The 17,122-nt window shown below is 51.5% G+C and overlaps 2 protein-coding genes across 2 annotated transcripts; one reads left to right on the forward strand and one right to left on the reverse strand.

Annotated features, from left to right (window-relative positions):
- Positions 1 to 680: 680 nt before the first annotated feature.
- Positions 681 to 11,676, reverse strand: UBFD1 (ubiquitin family domain containing 1). The gene is made up of 7 exons (XM_005523109.3): positions 11,585 to 11,676; positions 11,048 to 11,314; positions 10,766 to 10,974; positions 9,703 to 9,768; positions 9,403 to 9,508; positions 6,290 to 6,372; positions 681 to 5,080 (listed from the first exon to the last, which is right to left on the reverse strand). Exons 1-7 carry the CDS (start codon positions 11,610 to 11,612, stop codon positions 4,970 to 4,972), a joined length of 870 nt encoding a protein of 289 aa, XP_005523166.2. The 5' UTR covers positions 11,613 to 11,676; the 3' UTR covers positions 681 to 4,969.
- Positions 11,677 to 11,954: 278 nt separating this feature from the next.
- EARS2 (glutamyl-tRNA synthetase 2, mitochondrial) lies at positions 11,955 to 17,106 on the forward strand. Its single transcript, XM_005523227.3, has 9 exons — positions 11,955 to 12,109; positions 12,574 to 12,729; positions 12,872 to 13,061; positions 13,283 to 13,755; positions 14,578 to 14,686; positions 15,343 to 15,496; positions 15,600 to 15,730; positions 15,985 to 16,120; positions 16,420 to 17,106. Exons 1-9 carry the CDS (start codon positions 11,986 to 11,988, stop codon positions 16,501 to 16,503), a joined length of 1,557 nt encoding a protein of 518 aa, XP_005523284.3. The 5' UTR covers positions 11,955 to 11,985; the 3' UTR covers positions 16,504 to 17,106.
- Positions 17,107 to 17,122: the final 16 nt, after the last annotated feature.

Consider the following 17,122-nt stretch of genomic DNA (forward strand, 5'->3'; position numbering starts at 1 on the left):
GGGGCGGGTCCCGGACGCGGCTTCCGCCCCCCCCGCGCTCCGCACCCCGACCCCGCGGGCCCATCGGCCTCCCTGCCCCGGCTCCCCTCCGCTTCCCGATCGCTTGCACCGCAGGAGGAGCCGCCCCTGCACAGCCCCGCACGCCCCGGCCCGGGCACCGAGCCCAGGCACGCTCCGCCGGCCGGGGACCGGGGCCAAGCCCTCCCGGTGGGAGCTCCGGCCAGACTGTCACCGAACTGCTTCCGTGGGGGGACAGCAGGTGTCTAAAGGCGGAGGAGAAGCCGAGCAGCGCCGGTTCAGCACCACAAAGCTGGGGCTGCTCCCGAGCGGGGCTGTGCAATGGGAGTGCGACTGGGACACCGCAGCCACCGCACAGCGCGACCCGGCCAACCCCGCTGTAAAAAGCGGATTAAAGCCCGGTTTTGGGCAGGGAGGAAGAGACCATCCTGTAATTCCCAGCCCGTGTGTGTGCAGTGGCACAGGGCAGCAGAACCCAAATCTCCACTCTGGGAGATGGGCACCCACAGCTTCGACGTGTCACCATGTGTAAGGTCCCTTGAATTTCGGCCTGTGTGCATCTTCCCGCAGAGAAACTCACGACAAACCCTTTTGTCACAGCTGTTCATGCAGGAGGAAGTAGCTCGGTACATACATAATATTGAAACACTCAAACACAGAACTACTTAATTATCAAACTTTAATTCGTAAGACTAATTTTACAGAATAAAACACCAGGATAACCAGTCAAGGTTACACTTAAAAAAATCCAGCAGTGCAAATCTAAGACTAAATATTTGTCATCTCCCTCCCCCCAAAATAGCCAATAGATTATTTAAAAATACCATAATACATGGTACTCACATAATCCATTTAAAATAAATCTGCAGTGGACACAAATATCTAAGGTTTTTTTTTATTTTTAATATAAAACCAAAGAATGAATTGCTTTGAGTATGGATAAGACAGAGTGAACTTCCATGAGCTACCAAAGCGAATCCTTGGCTAGAAGGTAAAATGGCCACGTTTGATACAAGACTTGCTACGGCTCTCCTGGTCCCCCGCTCCCCTCCGGTGACAAGGACATTCACTAACAAAACAAGAGGCTGCTGGACAGAACTGAGGATGAAAACGGTGCCCCTGGAGGAACCAAGTTACAAAGGAAGCGAAGGAAGGGAATTCTGGAAAGAAGGGCTGCAAGGATGGGAGCAGGAGCGCTGTGCCCGGGCCAGCAGCAGCGGTGGGGCAGGACTGTGCTGTGGGGCAGGGGGTGCAGAGCACACCCCACCGTGGCAGCACAGCAGCACGGAATTGTTTCTCTTTGGCCCTTAGAGCATGGAGCAGTGGGCACCAGCAGTGTGGTGGTGGTGACAGTTTGTGATCCCCTTTGAATCCAGATCACTCTCTTCCATCACTAGAACATCCAGACTGTAGTTACACATTCCTCACCAATGTTATTAATGGAAATTAATAATTTACTTTAAACTTGGTATGAAACCATGTGAGTAACACGAGCTCTTCATGCAAGACAGTCTTTGTTGAAACCCCAACCAGGCTGAGCAACACTTCTGCATTCCCAACAAAGCAGTGATCCTGGGACTGCTTACACAAACAGAGGAAAGAATACTGAACTTGGGACAAGGAGGAGAAACCTGCAGTGCTGGGCACAGAGAGGGGGAAGGGATGGCACACCGCTGAGCTGTGATAGTGTCATGGAACAAGGCAGGGAGCTGGGGATTGACAGGAACAATCCCAAGAGGCAGCAAGGAGGGGACACTGCCTGGGCTCTGGGAGCAGCCAACAGCAAACACCAGCTGTGTCCTGCAAGGACCTGCATTTGTCTCATGAACACTTTAATCTGCAATTAGCAACCCCAGAAAGCACTCAGTGCAGCCTCATGTGGAGCAGCACCCCAGGATGCTCCCAGGGAATCACACCTACACAGCAGGAAGCAGTGGCTACTGAGAGCAGCCTGTTAAACTGTAATTTAACTGAAATTCACATCTGTGCAGCTCTTACTGGTAACCTCTCACAGAATATATGTCAGATCTCAGAATCATCTTTATCACAAGCCCCAAATACCGAGTGTTCTCACACTTCACTCACATATTGTGTCTCACTGAGGACCAAACTCCTCCCTGGGAACACTGGTTATGCTGAGGCTGTCTTGGGGATGGTCACAGTGACCAGAGAACAAAATCCACAGCCAAAAGAGAGGCAGGCAATGGCTGTGACCCAACTGTGGCACTATCCCACTAAAAAGGGAGTGTTTCTTAATGTCAATAGCTGCCTTGGAAAAACTGGTGTATGCCAGAACATAAAAAAAACTCCACATCATTCCCAAAGAGAAAGGATCTTAAAGGCAGTGCTGCTAAATTTCAACTACAATATTAATTTCAAAGAGGTCCCAAGAAGCCTGGGATATTGAGCCAACAAACACCAACTAAAGCATTTATAAGCCACTTTCCTGTATTTTAATTCAAATTTTGCACATAGAACAAAAAAATGAGACAATTTCATTTTTCTAATCAAATCCAACCTGCAAGGAAGGACCTAAACAGGATCACATCTTCTTAGTGTATAGTATTTTCTTCATGTTTAAAATTGCTTTGTATGTAACCAAGGGGTTTGTGCTGAGTCTCTCTGGAGCTGCTGGGCTGTACCAGGCCCAGGAGAGAGCAGCTGTGCCCCTCTGGCACGGAGTGTGACACTGCCCTGTGCCCCAGGGGCCTCAGCAGTGGTCAGTGCCTGTCCCCACTCGCCCCAGAGTTACTCACCCGGTCGCTGCATCCTGCACAGAAGCCACAGGAGGTGGGGAGGAGCTGGAACTCGGGCCCATGCCCTCCCCAGGAGCAAAGGGGTGAAGGAACAGGAAAGGAAACATGAACAGATGCACAGAGCGGTCTGAGAACGTTGAGGAACAAATGGCAGCTGATCATCACAGAACCAGCAAGGTGGCAAGTGCCAACATGTCCCAGGTGACAGAAAGTGCCAGTGTCACCCCTTTGCTTTATCCTGTAGTGCCCACGCCTTCCACCAGGCAACAAATTAATCTAAGCCTTAACACCAGGACTGACAAGTAGGAAATCACAAGTGTGATGCATTTCATCCATGACATTGCCACCAGTAAAGTCAGGCCAGCTCCTCTCTGTCCCCACTGCTCCAAGGGACTGCCAAGGGAGCTGCCACGGCTCTTCTGGCCCCAGCCATGCATGTCAGGACACACTGCTGCTGGCTTGCACACAGAAAGGAAATACCTCAAGCTACAAGAGTAACAAGCACATCACTAGTTTTTCTATGTAGGATATGAAACACCTTTAAAACTCATATTGTGTGGCTGTTCTAACAGAAAATAGAAACTGAAACTGTTATCTAGAGGCTACAGGGAAATCTGTGACCTCAACACCTACCAGAAAGCCAATGTGTTTTCCAGTCTCTTAAGTAAAATAAAAATAAAATAAATACTAATTTGGGAATTTGCACCTGCTATGCTTCAACTGGGCTCTTCCCTCAAGGAGAGGGAAGAGTGGACATGGAGCATATTCAGATTAGCTGCTCCTAAAAGGCTGTTCCTGCGTGGGTCTGAGCTACTGGCACAGAGCAGCACGGAGCCCCAGCACTAATGCAGAGCAGGATGTGTGAGCTGCTCCAGTCTGGCTGCACAAAGCTATGGGCTTTGTACCTGTCAGGGCTGAGGGCTCCGTTCAGAGCACCTGAGAGAAATGGCACACGGATGGCTGGGATGACACACAGAGCATCACAGCCCACGGCGCAGCACGTTCCTTCTGACAGAATGAGCTGTGAGGGCTTCTTGTGAACTGGAACAGGAGGAAAGCTGGAAGGTGGTTTACATTTCAAAACATCACTTGCTGGATGGTTAATCTAAAGTACGATTCACTGAATTCAAGATCGCTACAAATTTTCAAATCCAGCTCACAGAAGACTGCTATTAAGAATCCAAAGCAGCATCTCAGCTTCTCTTTCCCTTACTGCCCCCACCCCAAACAGGGCAGGAAAGCCTCTGTGGTTTCCCTGCTTTGGGAGGTCTGTGTCACCCCGCTCCCACCAGGCAGCGTGCCGGTGTTCCCATCCATGTCCATGTCACTGTGTCCCCTGCTCACACCAGGCAGCACAGCGGTGTTTCCAGTCCAACAGCTCAGTGTCAGCACAGGGGCTGCAGAATGATCCTGGGCTGCAACATGCACGAGCAAGAAAACGCTCCCCAAATGCAGCAGCCCAGGGCAGGAGGTGAAGCACTGGCCGGGCACGAGAGGGAGCAGCTGGCAGCACCAGGGCACCTGCCGTGACAAAACACGCAGAATTCACCTGCTCCAAACACGCCACACAGACCAACCTGGAGCTGCCAGAGTCGGGAAAGGCCAGGAAAAATCCCAAACAAGCAGGGCATCTTTGGGTTAAAACAAAGAATTAGTTCTGCTACCAAGGAGTGGAAGCTGCCATGAGGGCCAGCAGGATATGGCTTCACCGAACAGCGCCGCTGCTACAGTTTATTCCTAAAAATCTGCTCCTCAAAGTCCCAGTCACAACCAAGTAACTAAACTAAGTCTAATGCTGATTACTGAGAGATTATGAAAATATTCGGTTTTGTTCAAACCATGTAAAAAATTCTCAATAATACATTGTAATATTTTCTTTTGAAAACTAAACTGGAAGATCAACTCTCAGCAGATTTAAGTGTATTACACACAATATTTTGTGAATTAAGGTTTATTGATTTCCATTGTATTTGCTTTAAATATGGTTGAAGCTGACTGCAGAAAAGGGATGGTGAAATCTTTAAGTTAAAAGTAAACTAATGGTGAAAGAACATCACCTCTGGCTTCCATCCATGCCTCGTTTAGCATGTTTTAATAATAAGTTCCAGGACTGTCACATCCAGGGATGTTGGAGGCCTCTCCCAGCAGTGTCCTTAGATTTGTGTCATTTTCCTGTGCCAGAGGTGAGCGTGCTTTCAAAAATACTGCCACTTCCCCAGCACCGTGTCTTTGATTGCATCGACATACTGAGTTGGGACCCAATAGACCCAGTAGTAAGATGCTTCTGTTGGGCCCAGCTGAAATGCCTGCAATTAAAAATGACAACATTTACACTTGGGAACAAAGAGCTGGTCCCAGTGGACAGGCACAGCTCATCCACTGCCAAACCAGACCAGCCTGTCCCACTTGCTGCTCCCTGCAGCATTTGGGGCACACCACACTCTTTGGTGGGCAATTAAAGGAGCACGGCAGAGAACAAGAGCTGCAGAGCACTGACAAAGCCATGAGCTCTTCCCTTTTACAACACCACAGCAAAAACCAAAACTCCTGGCCAGTTTCAAGAACGTGAGGAAATTATTCTGGTAGACAACCTGAAGCATAACTCAGAGTTTCTAAAGAAATGACAGAGCTGAGAAGCCAAACAGGAACTAAACAAGACAATGACCATGCTTTTATAGTCATAGGCTTTTATATTTAGACATAACGTACTATTCTCAACTTCTCTCCTATGCCCAGGAGAGGGGCACCAGGGCCTGCCAGAGCCTCCACCCTTGCTGCAGGGTAAGTTTATTGCAACATGTGCTGAAGAGGACCTCTTCTCACATGGATGATTGAAAATCAAACACTGGGACAGAGACTAGAGCAGCAGCTTCCTGCAGGCCATGACTTTAAGGAAAAACATTTCCCTTTCCTCCCCCTAAAGAAGGAAACAGACTTCTTATAGAAAAGAAACTACTTCAACATCAAAAGTTAGTTACTGTACTTTGAAAAGCAGGATCTTAATAAAAACCCATGGATTAAAATAAACAGCCAAAATTTCAGTACATTAGCACAGTTCTCTTCTGAAATATAACTCTGCTAGATCCCATGTGAGTTGTTCAGAAAATTACAGGTGTGAAAAGATATGACAGCATCAAATTCTTTTTTCCTTAACCTTCACCGAGGCCTGCTGTTCATACAAATACCACAGAATCTAGAAATTAAACCAGACATCAAAAAATACCACTACCATTAAGAAATCATGAGCTATGTTGTGAGTATGTTTACTGCTTCAACACCGTCACAGTCAGAAGATACAAAATAATGCTTAAGCACTTCATGTTTGTGTGAAACCAGTCCGGACTTTCACACAGCTGCAGATATTCAATGTGGACCCAAAATATTGACAGTGTGAGAGGAGCCCATGTCCTCATCTCCACAAGGCTGGAAGCACCTCCAGCCTGCTCTGACCTGCAGCCTCAGTAGTGTGCATGAAGGAATTAGATGAATATGATTAAAGTAGAGCCGTTACTCACCATCATGTGATAATCCTCATGGCCTTCAATAGGTTCACTCACCACATTTTTAATGGACCCCATGGGTAACTTTTCTGTTCTCTCTACATTAAAATTGATCAAAGTATTATTTCTGACATGCGGGGAAGCAGTATTTCATATTCATTTCATACACCACCTCCATTAATGCCAAAATCTCCTCAGGTCAACAGTCTCCCCTCCAGGTGAGTTTTGGATACCTGCTGCCCAGGACATGGTGGCTGCAGCACCACACCCCACACACACCCACAGCTGGCACCTCAGCAGTGAGAAGGAATCCAAAACTGGATCACACAGCTCCCCTGCATCACATGAAGTATTTCTGTGTTCAGTATTTGGGCCTGGACTAAGGGATGGGAAATCCCAGGCTTCACTTCATGTTTTCCCAAAACAAACTCTCCTTGGAGCAGCAGGAATTCTCATCCTATGGAATCTAGTCCAGGTATGAGAATATTCAGGACTGACTACCAAGAATTACACTGAACAGCAAGTCTGAAAGCTGGCAAAGATATGCTGACCTAACTTTGAAAGCTTAGGCCAGGCTTTACCCTGAGGCAGTGTGCAGAGAAGCACAGGGAAGGGAATATGAAAGAGAAAACAGGGAAAGAAACAAATAAGAGAAACTGAAGCCCCCAAAAGACTACAATTCCACGGCAGAGTAACATCAGCCTGCCAGAGGCAATGTCAAGAGTGACAAAGTACATGGTCCAGGGCAGAGTTTTCCTGTCAGCTCTGTCCTCACTCCTTTATGAAGACTTAATTCCAAGGTCCTGCCTTTCAGTTCAAGCATCCAGCATCAGCCAAAAATTACCTTCTTGGATACAAGACAGAGAATACCCAAAACACTGCACAAAGGAGAAACTGAACTCTGAGTTCTTGAGATAGATCTATTTAATTTGTGATCCAAAAATTCTCAAACCTACCTACAGAAAGCACACAGGGAGATGAAATCAGTGACATAAGGAAAGATATTCTCTGCCTCTAACTGAGCTCACTCTGAACTACCTGTTCAGACCTGTGACTTCATTCATGAGGCAAAAGCCCACTTTGCCCTTGTTTAGCATCCCCCAAACCAATTTCTGCTCTGAGCACCCCAGCATCAGACAAATCCCATTATCCATGCCTCTGTGCAACTGAGGAACAGCTGCCTGTACCAAACTTTAGACTTTTTTGTTTGTGCAAACACCTGCAGAAACCCCTGTGAGGCCCAGGGAGGCTGCAGGGCTGGGGGTAAGAACCAGGGCCAGCAAGTGACAAGCTGTGTGAACACCCAGATGTGATTACTCCAGCCCTTCCCTGCTGGCCTCTGTCATGGGCTTTTCAGAGTAGGAAGGAGCTTTTCCCAGTAACAGCCAGTAATTACAACCATGGCCTAGAGGCAGCAAGCTGCTGCTAACTCAGGGAAGTAGGGAAACAGGTTACAGGAAACATGACTACACGAAGAATCAAATTCACAGCTTAAGCAATGCTATGTAGAACACCTCAGAAACACTGTACTTGAAAACTCACCTGGGGGGTGATGGAAGAGATTAATCACCTAAATACTAAGCATGGATTTAGAACCTGGGTACTGGATCAGAAACAGAAAAATCTGCCTGCCAAACCTAGAGTTCACAACACCCCCCAATGCCTTGCTCCATCACTTCACCCAGGACAGAAATCACTGCAACTGGCACCATTAGAGATTTTAAAGCCAGAAAAAAATCTTCACAGTCAAGCCTGTCCTACAAAGAAAGGATCAAGAACTTTTGAGATTTCTGCTTACTTTGGAACTACTGTAGCAGCTGGAGGCAGTACAACCACCCAGTTAGGCTGCTTTACTGGGACAGTGAGCAAGCACTTTCATCCCTCTTGCTCATCACTGTATCTTGCCCACCCCAGTCAAACTGAAGGAGCACAGCTTCCCTGGCCTGTGGGGGAATCCTGGTGTCCTGTTTAGCTCCAGCCAGAAATTAAGCACCACCATACAGAAATTAAGCACCACTCACTCCCCCTGCCATGCTGGGATGGGGAGGAGAACCAGGGAAAAAAAGTAAAAAACTCATGAGCTAAGAACAGTTTGGTAACTGAAACAAAATAAAATATACTACTACTGCTAATGGTAATAATAGTAGTAAAAAAATAAAAAAAGAAACTCCAGAGAAACCAGTGATGCCCAGTACAGCTGCTCTCCACTGCTGACCAGTGGAGAGCAGCACTAAACCTAACTCAATGTCCAGCCTGTCCCCCCTTTCAGTGACCAGTCCCTCCCAGCCAACTGCCCCCAGTTTACACTGGACATGATGCTTTATGGTGGGAAATATTCCTTTGGCCAGCTCTGGTCAGCTGTCCTGGCTGTCCCTCCCATCTCCTTGCATGCCTCCTCACAGGCAGAGTCTGAGACACCAAACAGTCCTTGACTGAGGGAAGCACTGCGCAGCAACAATCAAAACATCCACAGTTATCAGCATTGCTCCCATCCCAAACCCAAAACAGCTCCTGGGAAGAAAACTAACTCTGTCCCAGCCAAAATCAGGACACAGACATCCTCAGCAAGCCACATTATCCCCATGTCATTCCCAGCTCCTCCTGGCACCACTCACAACTGCAAACCAACCCCTCTGCACAGCACCACAGTTGTGCATTACTGAGACAAGACACCCACAGAATTTCAGCTGGAAAGACAGAGAGTGCCAGAGATGCCAACATTCCCAGTTTCTATCCCAGTTCTGAGTTTTCCTTCCAAGTCCTGGCTAAGCCATTGGGCTCCCGTGTACTGCTGGCATCAAACCCATGCTGCTTATGGAGTACTTTGAGATATGCCAGAAATGCCCAATTCTATAATTCACATTTGGAGCCAGGAACAGCACATTGGACCATTTGTCTGCTGACAGCACTGAACTCCAGTTTTTCAGGAACCCATGTGCAGTATCAAGTACTACTCACTGACCTAGGAAAATGGCACGTGAGAAAAGGAAACAGTTTTCTGAAGTGCTGCAATACCAGCATCACTCCCTAAACACAATTTAGTCAGAAGAGAAGCTTTTCTAGGTCACACAGAGTTCAGTCACAGCCCAATCAGCAGTTGTTCATCCCTGACATTGAGAGGTGCTCACCTTTTGTACCAATCCACAGCTGGTCTTGCTCGAGTTTGAAGGTCAATCTGACTTTTCCCCCTGACTTGTTGTACATGCCGGACAGTGGCACCGTGGGCAGCCGCTCCTGCAAGGAGACACAGCCAGTCACAGGCAGGGCTGGGGCACAAAAGCTACATGCTCTCGACTTTTTAAGCATAAGGACCATCATTCCTGCCAGCTTTCTGCTAGGACAGCAAAGAACGACTGAACCAGTGGGGAAAGGTCCCAAACCACAGAGAAGTCTCTTCTCTTCTCTGAGTGTCTTGTGACCTTACGCACCTGCACACCTTTGACAGAAGGCATCACGTCGTCAGGTTTTCCTTTATCCAACACTTTTCTGTGTTGCTACAACATAAAAACAGAAATTAAATTCACAGGCACATTTACGAAGCTTTGCTGTGTATGTCCAGCTGCCCCCTGAACACATCCCAATGGCACTGAGACAGCTGAGGGCTGTTCACAGGCACTTCTCACATGGGCATCAGTTACTTTCAAACTTAATTGTGCACTTTCTAAGATCTCTCGAGAAATTATCAAAATGTATGTAACTCCAACATGATGCCAAGGACAACAGCCTTCTCAAATATACACACACATAAATACATAGCTATAAACACCAGTGTTAGATCCAGTGAATGGCAAAAACCCTCTCATCTGGCAGAGCAACCCAGCACCAAACCAGAACAGATCAGAGCACTGCTCATTTCAAACCCACACTCACAGCTTGTACCTGGCTGAGCACTTTAAGAAATGATGGTACCTACCCTGAGTGTGAACCATGATAAATCACAGAAAAACATCAGCATGCTGCATGGAGACACTACTTAATTTTAACCAAATTTATTTTGAGGAGAGTACAGGGCTGGTAATACCTTGAGCTGGCAAGCCCTCATCAGCCCCCCACACTGCAGGACCATCAAGCCAGTCTCACTGCTACAAAAAGTGAGAGGAGAATTCAACACCCACATCCCCGCAGGGCTGGGACAGCTGAGGGAACTGCTCTCTTGGTGTTAGTTTTAAGCAGTTTTTGGAAGTCAAATTCTTTTGTGCCAGTAAAAACGAGTTAGGTTTTAGACAGAGTTAAACTGGGCTGGGTTTGCATTAACATCCATCAAACATTTCCATTTCTAAATCAAAATGCTTTGCTGTGCCTGGCACCACAAGCAGTGTCCCTGCTGGACTAAACTCTGCTACTCCGCTGCCCAGAGTCATTCCAGTGCTGAGCTGTCAGAAATGAACCCCCAATCTGATCTCAGGAGGAACAGGATCCAGAAGTGCCTGCAGGAGAACCATGCAAATCCTACTGCTCCCCCGCACCAGCAATTATTGAGGCATTAATTACCTTTTGTCTGCAAAGTGGCTCCTTCTTGTTTTCCTCAGCTTTGACCTCCTGTTGAGCAGCTTCTTTGGGTGTATTTACTGCTAACACATCGTTGATAGTAGAGCCCACAACCATTATCTTCGCTCCATTTGTTACTTTGATTTCTCGCAACGTTTTCTCCTCTGGCAGAAGTCCCTTGAACATAACTTTCTGCATGGCCGGCGGGAGGCCTAGAGACAAGCACAGCGATTAGGAGCCGGCGGCGAGGGAGGCGCGGGGGAGGCGGCGGCGATCCCGACAGACCTGTGAGCGAGTGGATCTTCTGCTTCAGCTCGGCTCCCGTGCTGTCCAGGCAGAACTTCACGTCGTACTTGTTCTTGTTCCAGATCACCTTCAGCTCCACCAGCTCCCTCCCGCTGTCCTCGCCGCCGCCGTTGCTGACAGACGCCTGCGGGGGCTCCGGGCGCTGCTCACCCTCCGGAGACCTCCCCGCCGCCGGTACGCCGGCCCCTCCGCCGCAGCCCAGCGGCAACTCCTGCGCCTCCGCCTCCATGCCCGGCTCCTCGGCACCTGTGGGGAGCGGACAGGAAGATCCCGGCCCACGGGACGCTGTCCCGGCCCAGCCCCTCTCCAGCCCCGGAGCCCGCCCGCAGCGTGTCCGGGGCCGGCTCCCCACGCTGGTACCTCCCGGACCGCCCCGCCGGCCTCTGCCCCAGCACCGCGGGCTCCCGGCACCGCGGGGTCCCGGCACCGCGGCCCCCCGCCCCGGCGGACTCCCGGCACGGCGGCCCCCGGCCACCGCCGGCTCCGGGCGCCGCGGGCCCCCAGCCGCGCTCGTACCATCAGCGGCGGCGGCGGCGGCAGCCATGATGATTGTGTACAATCCGCCGCGGGGCACGCCGGGAAACGCCGCCGCCGCCACCGCTGGGCCGCGTCGGCTCCCGTAGTCGCCCCCGCCCGCCGCTCAACGTGGGGGATCGCACCCAGATCGCACCCCCGCGGCACCGGCCGCTCCGCGCCGGGAGACGGGAGGGGCGCCGGACCCTCCGCTCAGCGCTCCGGGAACCGGAACTCCCCCGCTATGCCGGGCCCCTGACGGCGGCCGCGGTCCCCTCCCACTACCGGACTAAGCTGGTGGCGGTGCCTTTAAGTGGAGCCCCGCCCCCGGCGGCGGCGCGCGCGGGGATTGGCTGCCGCAGCCGGGCGGAAGCGGCGCTGCGGCCACGCGGGCGCGGGGCGGGATGGCGCGAGCTCTGCGCGTGCTGCGCTGCGCGGCGGGACCGGGACCGGGACCGGGACCGGGACCGGGACCCCGCCCCGGCCCCGTGCAGGGGCCTCGGGTCCGGTTCGGGCCCAGCCCCACAGGTAAACGACCCCTCGGCAGCCCCGCCCCTGCCACCCCCGGGGCTCCGCTGCGGCAGGGCGGGGCTTTGGGTTCGAAAACAGCAATTCGGACTCTGGAGGGACTGCTGGCTTCCCGGGGTGCTCCTGTTGGAGCTGCCGGGCTCCCCCTCCCAGCGTGTCCCCGTGCGTTCCCTGTCTTGCGGGGTCACTGTTGGTGTCCCGTGGCAGTGCTGTTCCTGCCATGTGCTAGCTTATAAGGGATTTCCAGGTCACTTCAGGACCTCTGAAGTGTACTCTGTTCCTGGGGGTAGTCATCCACAAGTATGTTCTTAGCCAGTGCCCCCGGAGCTGTGTTCGTGCGGTGCAGCTCCAGCCTCGGTGGCGCTGCCGTCGCAGGCAGCATCCAGCGCCCTTCCAGCTCATATTTAGAACTCTTTCCTGCGCCTTCTTTGTGACCGTCTCCTCTGATTTCCCCACGATTACAGGTTTTCTTCATTTAGGTGGCCTTAGGACCGCTTTGTACAATTACATCTTTGCCAAAAAACACAAAGGGACGTTTATTTTAAGAGTGGAGGATACAGATCAGAATCGGGTGGTGCCTGGAGCTGCAGAAGGAATAGAAGATATGTTGGACTGGGCAGGTATTCAGAAACGTTTTTCATTTTTCACCTACTTAAACCTTACCTTTCATTCAGAGGCTAACAGTACTCAGCTGGAGGGTGGGTTTGGCTCTGCCTTTGGGTTGTTTTGGCAGCCCAGCCGTTCACCGTGCCGATGTTCCAGGTATTCCCCCGGACGAGAGCCCCGGGCGCGGCGGCCCCGCCGGGCCCTACGTGCAGTCGCTGAGGCTGGAGCTGTACGGCCGGGCTGGTGCAGCGCTGCTGGCCAGCGGGGCTGCCTACCGCTGCTTCTGCAGCCCGCAGCGCCTGGAGCTGCTGCGCAGGGACGCCGTGCGCAGCCAGCAGACCCCGCGGTACGTCCTGTCCTGCTCCCCGCGCGGCCCCGGGGCAGCAGCAGCGCCCTTGTGCCGTGGAGGGGGAACCGTGTCACCCTCTAGACACGAGGTGTTTGACTGGACACGTAGTGGGCAGCTTACAGCTAAAATTCAGGTGTCTGCTCGGAGTTTTGGGAATGGAAAAATGGCTGATGTTGCTGGGCTGTGTTGAGCAGAACCTTCGTTCTCACCTCCCAAAGATACGACAATCGGTGCCGGCACCTGACGCCCACGGAAGTGGCCCAGAAGCTGTCACAGGGCCTTGACTTCGTCATCCGCTTCCGCCTGGAGAAGGGAGTGGAACCCTTCCAGGACCTGGTCTATGGCTGGAGCAAGCACGAGGTGGCAGAGGTGGAAGGTGACCCCGTGATTCTCAAGGGGGACGGCTTCCCCACGTACCACCTGGCAAACGTGGTGGATGACCACTACATGGGCATCACCCACGTCCTGCGCGGCACCGAGTGGCTGGCTTCAACCTCCAAGCACCTGCTGCTCTACAAAGCCTTTGGCTGGGAGCCCCCTCAGTTTGGCCACCTCCCACTGCTGCTGAACAAGGACGGTGGCAAGCTGTCCAAGAGGCAGGGGGACATCTTGCTGGAGCACTTTGCTCGGGATGGCTTCCTGCCAGAGGCACTGCTGGACATTGTCACCAACTGTGGCTCGGGGTTCACAGGTAACACCACGGGCTCCTGCCTGCCAGGTCACTTCGTGCTGACTTTGTGGCATGGGCTGGGTTTATTTTAATAGCTGAGAACTTTGTCGGTGTTTGGAGGGGTCAGGGAACGGGTGTCACCGGTGACAGTGGGTCACTGAGGTGTCACCAGACCTTCTGCAGTGCTCCTGTGGAAGGAGCTGGAATGGTGGAAGTCTTTCTGCTGCTGTGCAGCTGTTAAAATTGAGTCAGGTGCTTAATGGATTCTCCCTTGGGAAAACCCTCACTTCAAGGCTGAGAAACTGTCTGTGAAGTCTTGGGAAAACTTGCATTCTGTGGTTAATAATTAATAATAATGTGGTTATTAAGTGTTGTCTGACACCTTTAACCTGATGGACCACGAGGAGTTGAATCAGTGTCTCCTTCTGTGGTTCTTGCTGTGTGGGGATCACAAATTAGCTTGTGTTCTGGGAACTGTGCTTGGGAATGAAATCTTCCCAGGGCAGTGCAGCCTCCTGGCTGCGTGTGACTTCTCTTTGTCCGATGGAGGGGGAGGTGTTCTGCTGAGGCAGGTGACAGAGCCAGGCAGAGTGTCCCTGTTCCCAGTGCCTCACCAGCACAGCAGGCTCCTGGGGAGAGGGCAGCATCCTGTGTGTGCCTGCTGCCAGTTCCCTCCTGCCTGCTGGGGGACGTCCCTGCCGCTGCTGGCACTGCACAGGTGGCTGTCCTGTGTCACCTTTGTGCAGCGTGCTGCCGGCCCGGCCCCGTGCCCGAGGTGTGAGCAGCACCATCGTTCTGTGCAGGAGCACTGAGCCCTGGGATTCCCTGTGGGTTGTGTTGCAGAGAAGCAGATGGGGAGGACTTTGGAGGAGCTGATCTCCCAATTCGAAGTAGGCAGAATTACAACCCATTCTGCTTTCCTGGACCTTGAAGCGCTCCCAGAATTCAACAGGTAAAAAATTAGTGGTAGCTTTAAAATGTAGTAAGCACCACGTCAGTGAGAATTTGTTTCTAGCACTTGGCTTTGGCTGGAGGTTTTGTTTGTTGGATCAAGCATGGTCCTGGTGCAGCAGCTGTTGGGCTGTGCTAAGAGGAAACAAGTTTCTGCTCACACCGTTCCTGCCTCCTCTCCCATTCTGTGCTTGGACACTGTGCTTGGCTACACTGAACTTCTAGGCAGAGGGTGGGTGTAGCTGGGAGGATCTTAAGTTTATAACCTAAGAAAATAATATCTAAAAAGATTTAGCACTTCCAGAACATTCTTCTGCAACACTTGTGCTGCTAGGACATTGTGCTGCTATGAGTGGCCTCATCATCAATTCCCTGTGGGGCACCAGAGCTAAATGCTCCTTTGTAGAGTGTCTGACTGTGGTTTAGTGTTGCTTTTCTAACAGTTCCACAGTTTTAACTCAGTGGGTCAGAGCATGGTGCTAAGAATGCCAAAGTCATGGGTTCAGTCCCCAGATGGACTCTTCCCTTAAGAGATGGACTTGATGATCCTTGTGGGTCTCTTCCAAGCCAGAATATTCTGTGATTTCTGTGAAATGTGGTTGGGGTGATTTGATGTAACCCAGAGCAATCCAAAAGCAGGTCTTTTCTCTGTTACAGGGTTCACCTCACCCGTCACATTGAGAACCAAGGGCTGCGCCAGAAGCTCGTTAGGGAGCTGCAGGGGCTGGTGGAGCTCGTCTATGGGGATCAGCAAGTGGATCCAGATGTTCTGGAAAACGAATATGTGGAGCGAGTCCTCCTGCTGAGAAAAGTACGAGTAGTGGCAGAGCACTGTGCCACCATCCTCCAGGCTGAGGCATTGCTTCCTCCACAGCTCAGCCCTCTGCCCTGCCAGCCTTGCTCTCTTTCCCCAGGGTCACATAAGCTTCCTGAAGAATCTGGTGTCGAGTGATTACTCTTACCTGTGGGTCAGGCCCTCAGTGTCCCGGCAGCAGCTACAGACAATTTCTGCGGAAGTAGATGAAATAGGAAAACTAGTCTTAGGGTAAGTGTGCTGCTGTCTGAGCTGAGTATTGGCAGCAACGGCTCCTCATCTCTGAAAATTGAAACAATCAGAATTCCTGCTTTTTCTGTGGCTTTCCACAGATAATGGCATAATTTTGTAGTTTAAACTTGCTCTTTTGAATGAGCTCTGCTTCTGGTGAGCAGAGGGAGTGCCCTGGCACAGGGCAGGGATGAGAGGTAGGAATCCTGTGCTTTTCATGTCCCCAGAGTGTAAGGACACCTTCTTCCCTAAAGGCTCATGACAAGGCAGGCAGCTGCCTTGACTGTGGAGGAGCTGAACAAAGACCTGAGAAGTCTCCAGAAGCAAACCAGAGAGACCAAGTACAGCAGCATGATGCAGCTCCTGCGCCTGGTGCTCAGCGGGCGCCAGGTAAAAAAAACAGTTCTGGGATTATGTGCAATGTGCTTTCACAGAGCTCAAACCCAAGTTTTGCAAAAGTTCTCCAAAGCCTAGTCCTGGCTCAGCTCTGGTGCTAATCCTTCGGGTCCCTCTGACCAAGGCTGGCATTTGCCTTCAGGAAGAGACCCCCCAAGGCTTTGTTTGAGCTCTGTGACTCCCTCTCAGTCTGGCAGCGATGCAGAGCGAGGCGCTCGGTCGCTGCAGTCTCCGTGATGCACAGACACGTGCCGGGGAGTTCCCGTGTGTTCAGTGACTCCCTCTGTTTGCAGCACGGCCCGAGTGTTGCTGAGATGATGGTGACTCTGGGAGCTGAGGAGGTGTGTGGCCGGATACGCAGAGCACTGTCCAGCTGACAGGGACGTCGGTGACGCTGCCAGGCCACGCGCTTGGACGGTGCAGGTGGCACCTGTGTGATCATCTCTGAGCAGCTGGGCTTTAGGCATCTGTGCTGGTCCCACGTCTGTACCAACCTGCACTAAGCACAGGCCACTTCACCTGGGAGAGGAACCAAGTCCAGACTCAACTCTGCCCTGCTGTTGCCTCGTGCAAGGAGCCGGGTTTGCTGGGTGGGAGAAAAAGACGTGTATCAGCACTTCAATTGAGACCATGTGGACAGGAAGCGACTGAACTTCTGATAGCAGCAGATCAGATCCTTTTTGGAGAGGGCCTCACAGTCAGGGTACCTACAGCTACACAACACAGTTCCCCAACAAATACAGTGGGGGTATTTACAGATATATATGTATATATATAAACAGATATATGCTATAGCTGTTACCCTCTTGGCTGCCGTGGTGTCCTTCCAGGCTGAGTGAGCTGCTCAGAGGGGGTTTCCTCCCTGTGTACTGTGTCACGCACGTGGTTCTGCCAAAAATACCCCCGATCAGGAGATTGGGATGTTTTTTCCTCTTTTGTCTGATGCCCTTTTAATTATTAAATTACTGTGGTGACTTAGACTCTGTTGTCACCAAT

Source organism: Pseudopodoces humilis, chromosome 18 (assembly GCF_049639895.1).
Source record: "Pseudopodoces humilis isolate 2021_Gansu_Grassland_sample_001 chromosome 18, ASM4963989v1, whole genome shotgun sequence".
Classification (NCBI taxonomy): domain Eukaryota; kingdom Metazoa; phylum Chordata; class Aves; order Passeriformes; family Paridae; genus Pseudopodoces; species Pseudopodoces humilis.

What these genes read in the sequence shown, in the direction of transcription:
- EARS2 (XM_005523227.3), top strand. Translation starts at nt 11,986, where the DNA reads ATGGCGCGAGCTCTGCGCGTGCTGCGCTGCGCGGCGGGACCGGGACCG. An exon ending in GTTCGGGCCCAGCCCCACAG is followed by an intron (nt 12,110 to 12,573) that starts GTAAACGACCCC and finishes CCACGATTACAG; the next exon opens with GTTTTCTTCATTTAGGTGGC. An exon ending in CGCAGCCAGCAGACCCCGCG is followed by an intron (nt 13,062 to 13,282) that starts GTACGTCCTGTC and finishes CACCTCCCAAAG; the next exon opens with ATACGACAATCGGTGCCGGC.
- UBFD1 (XM_005523109.3), bottom strand. Translation starts at nt 11,612, where the DNA reads ATGGCTGCCGCCGCCGCCGCCGCTGATG. An exon ending in GAAGATCCACTCGCTCACAG is followed by an intron (nt 10,975 to 11,047) that starts GTCTGTCGGGAT and finishes GCTTGTCTCTAG; the next exon opens with GCCTCCCGCCGGCCATGCAG. An exon ending in ATGAGGATTATCACATGATG is followed by an intron (nt 5,081 to 6,289) that starts GTGAGTAACGGC and finishes TTTTAATTGCAG; the next exon opens with GCATTTCAGCTGGGCCCAAC.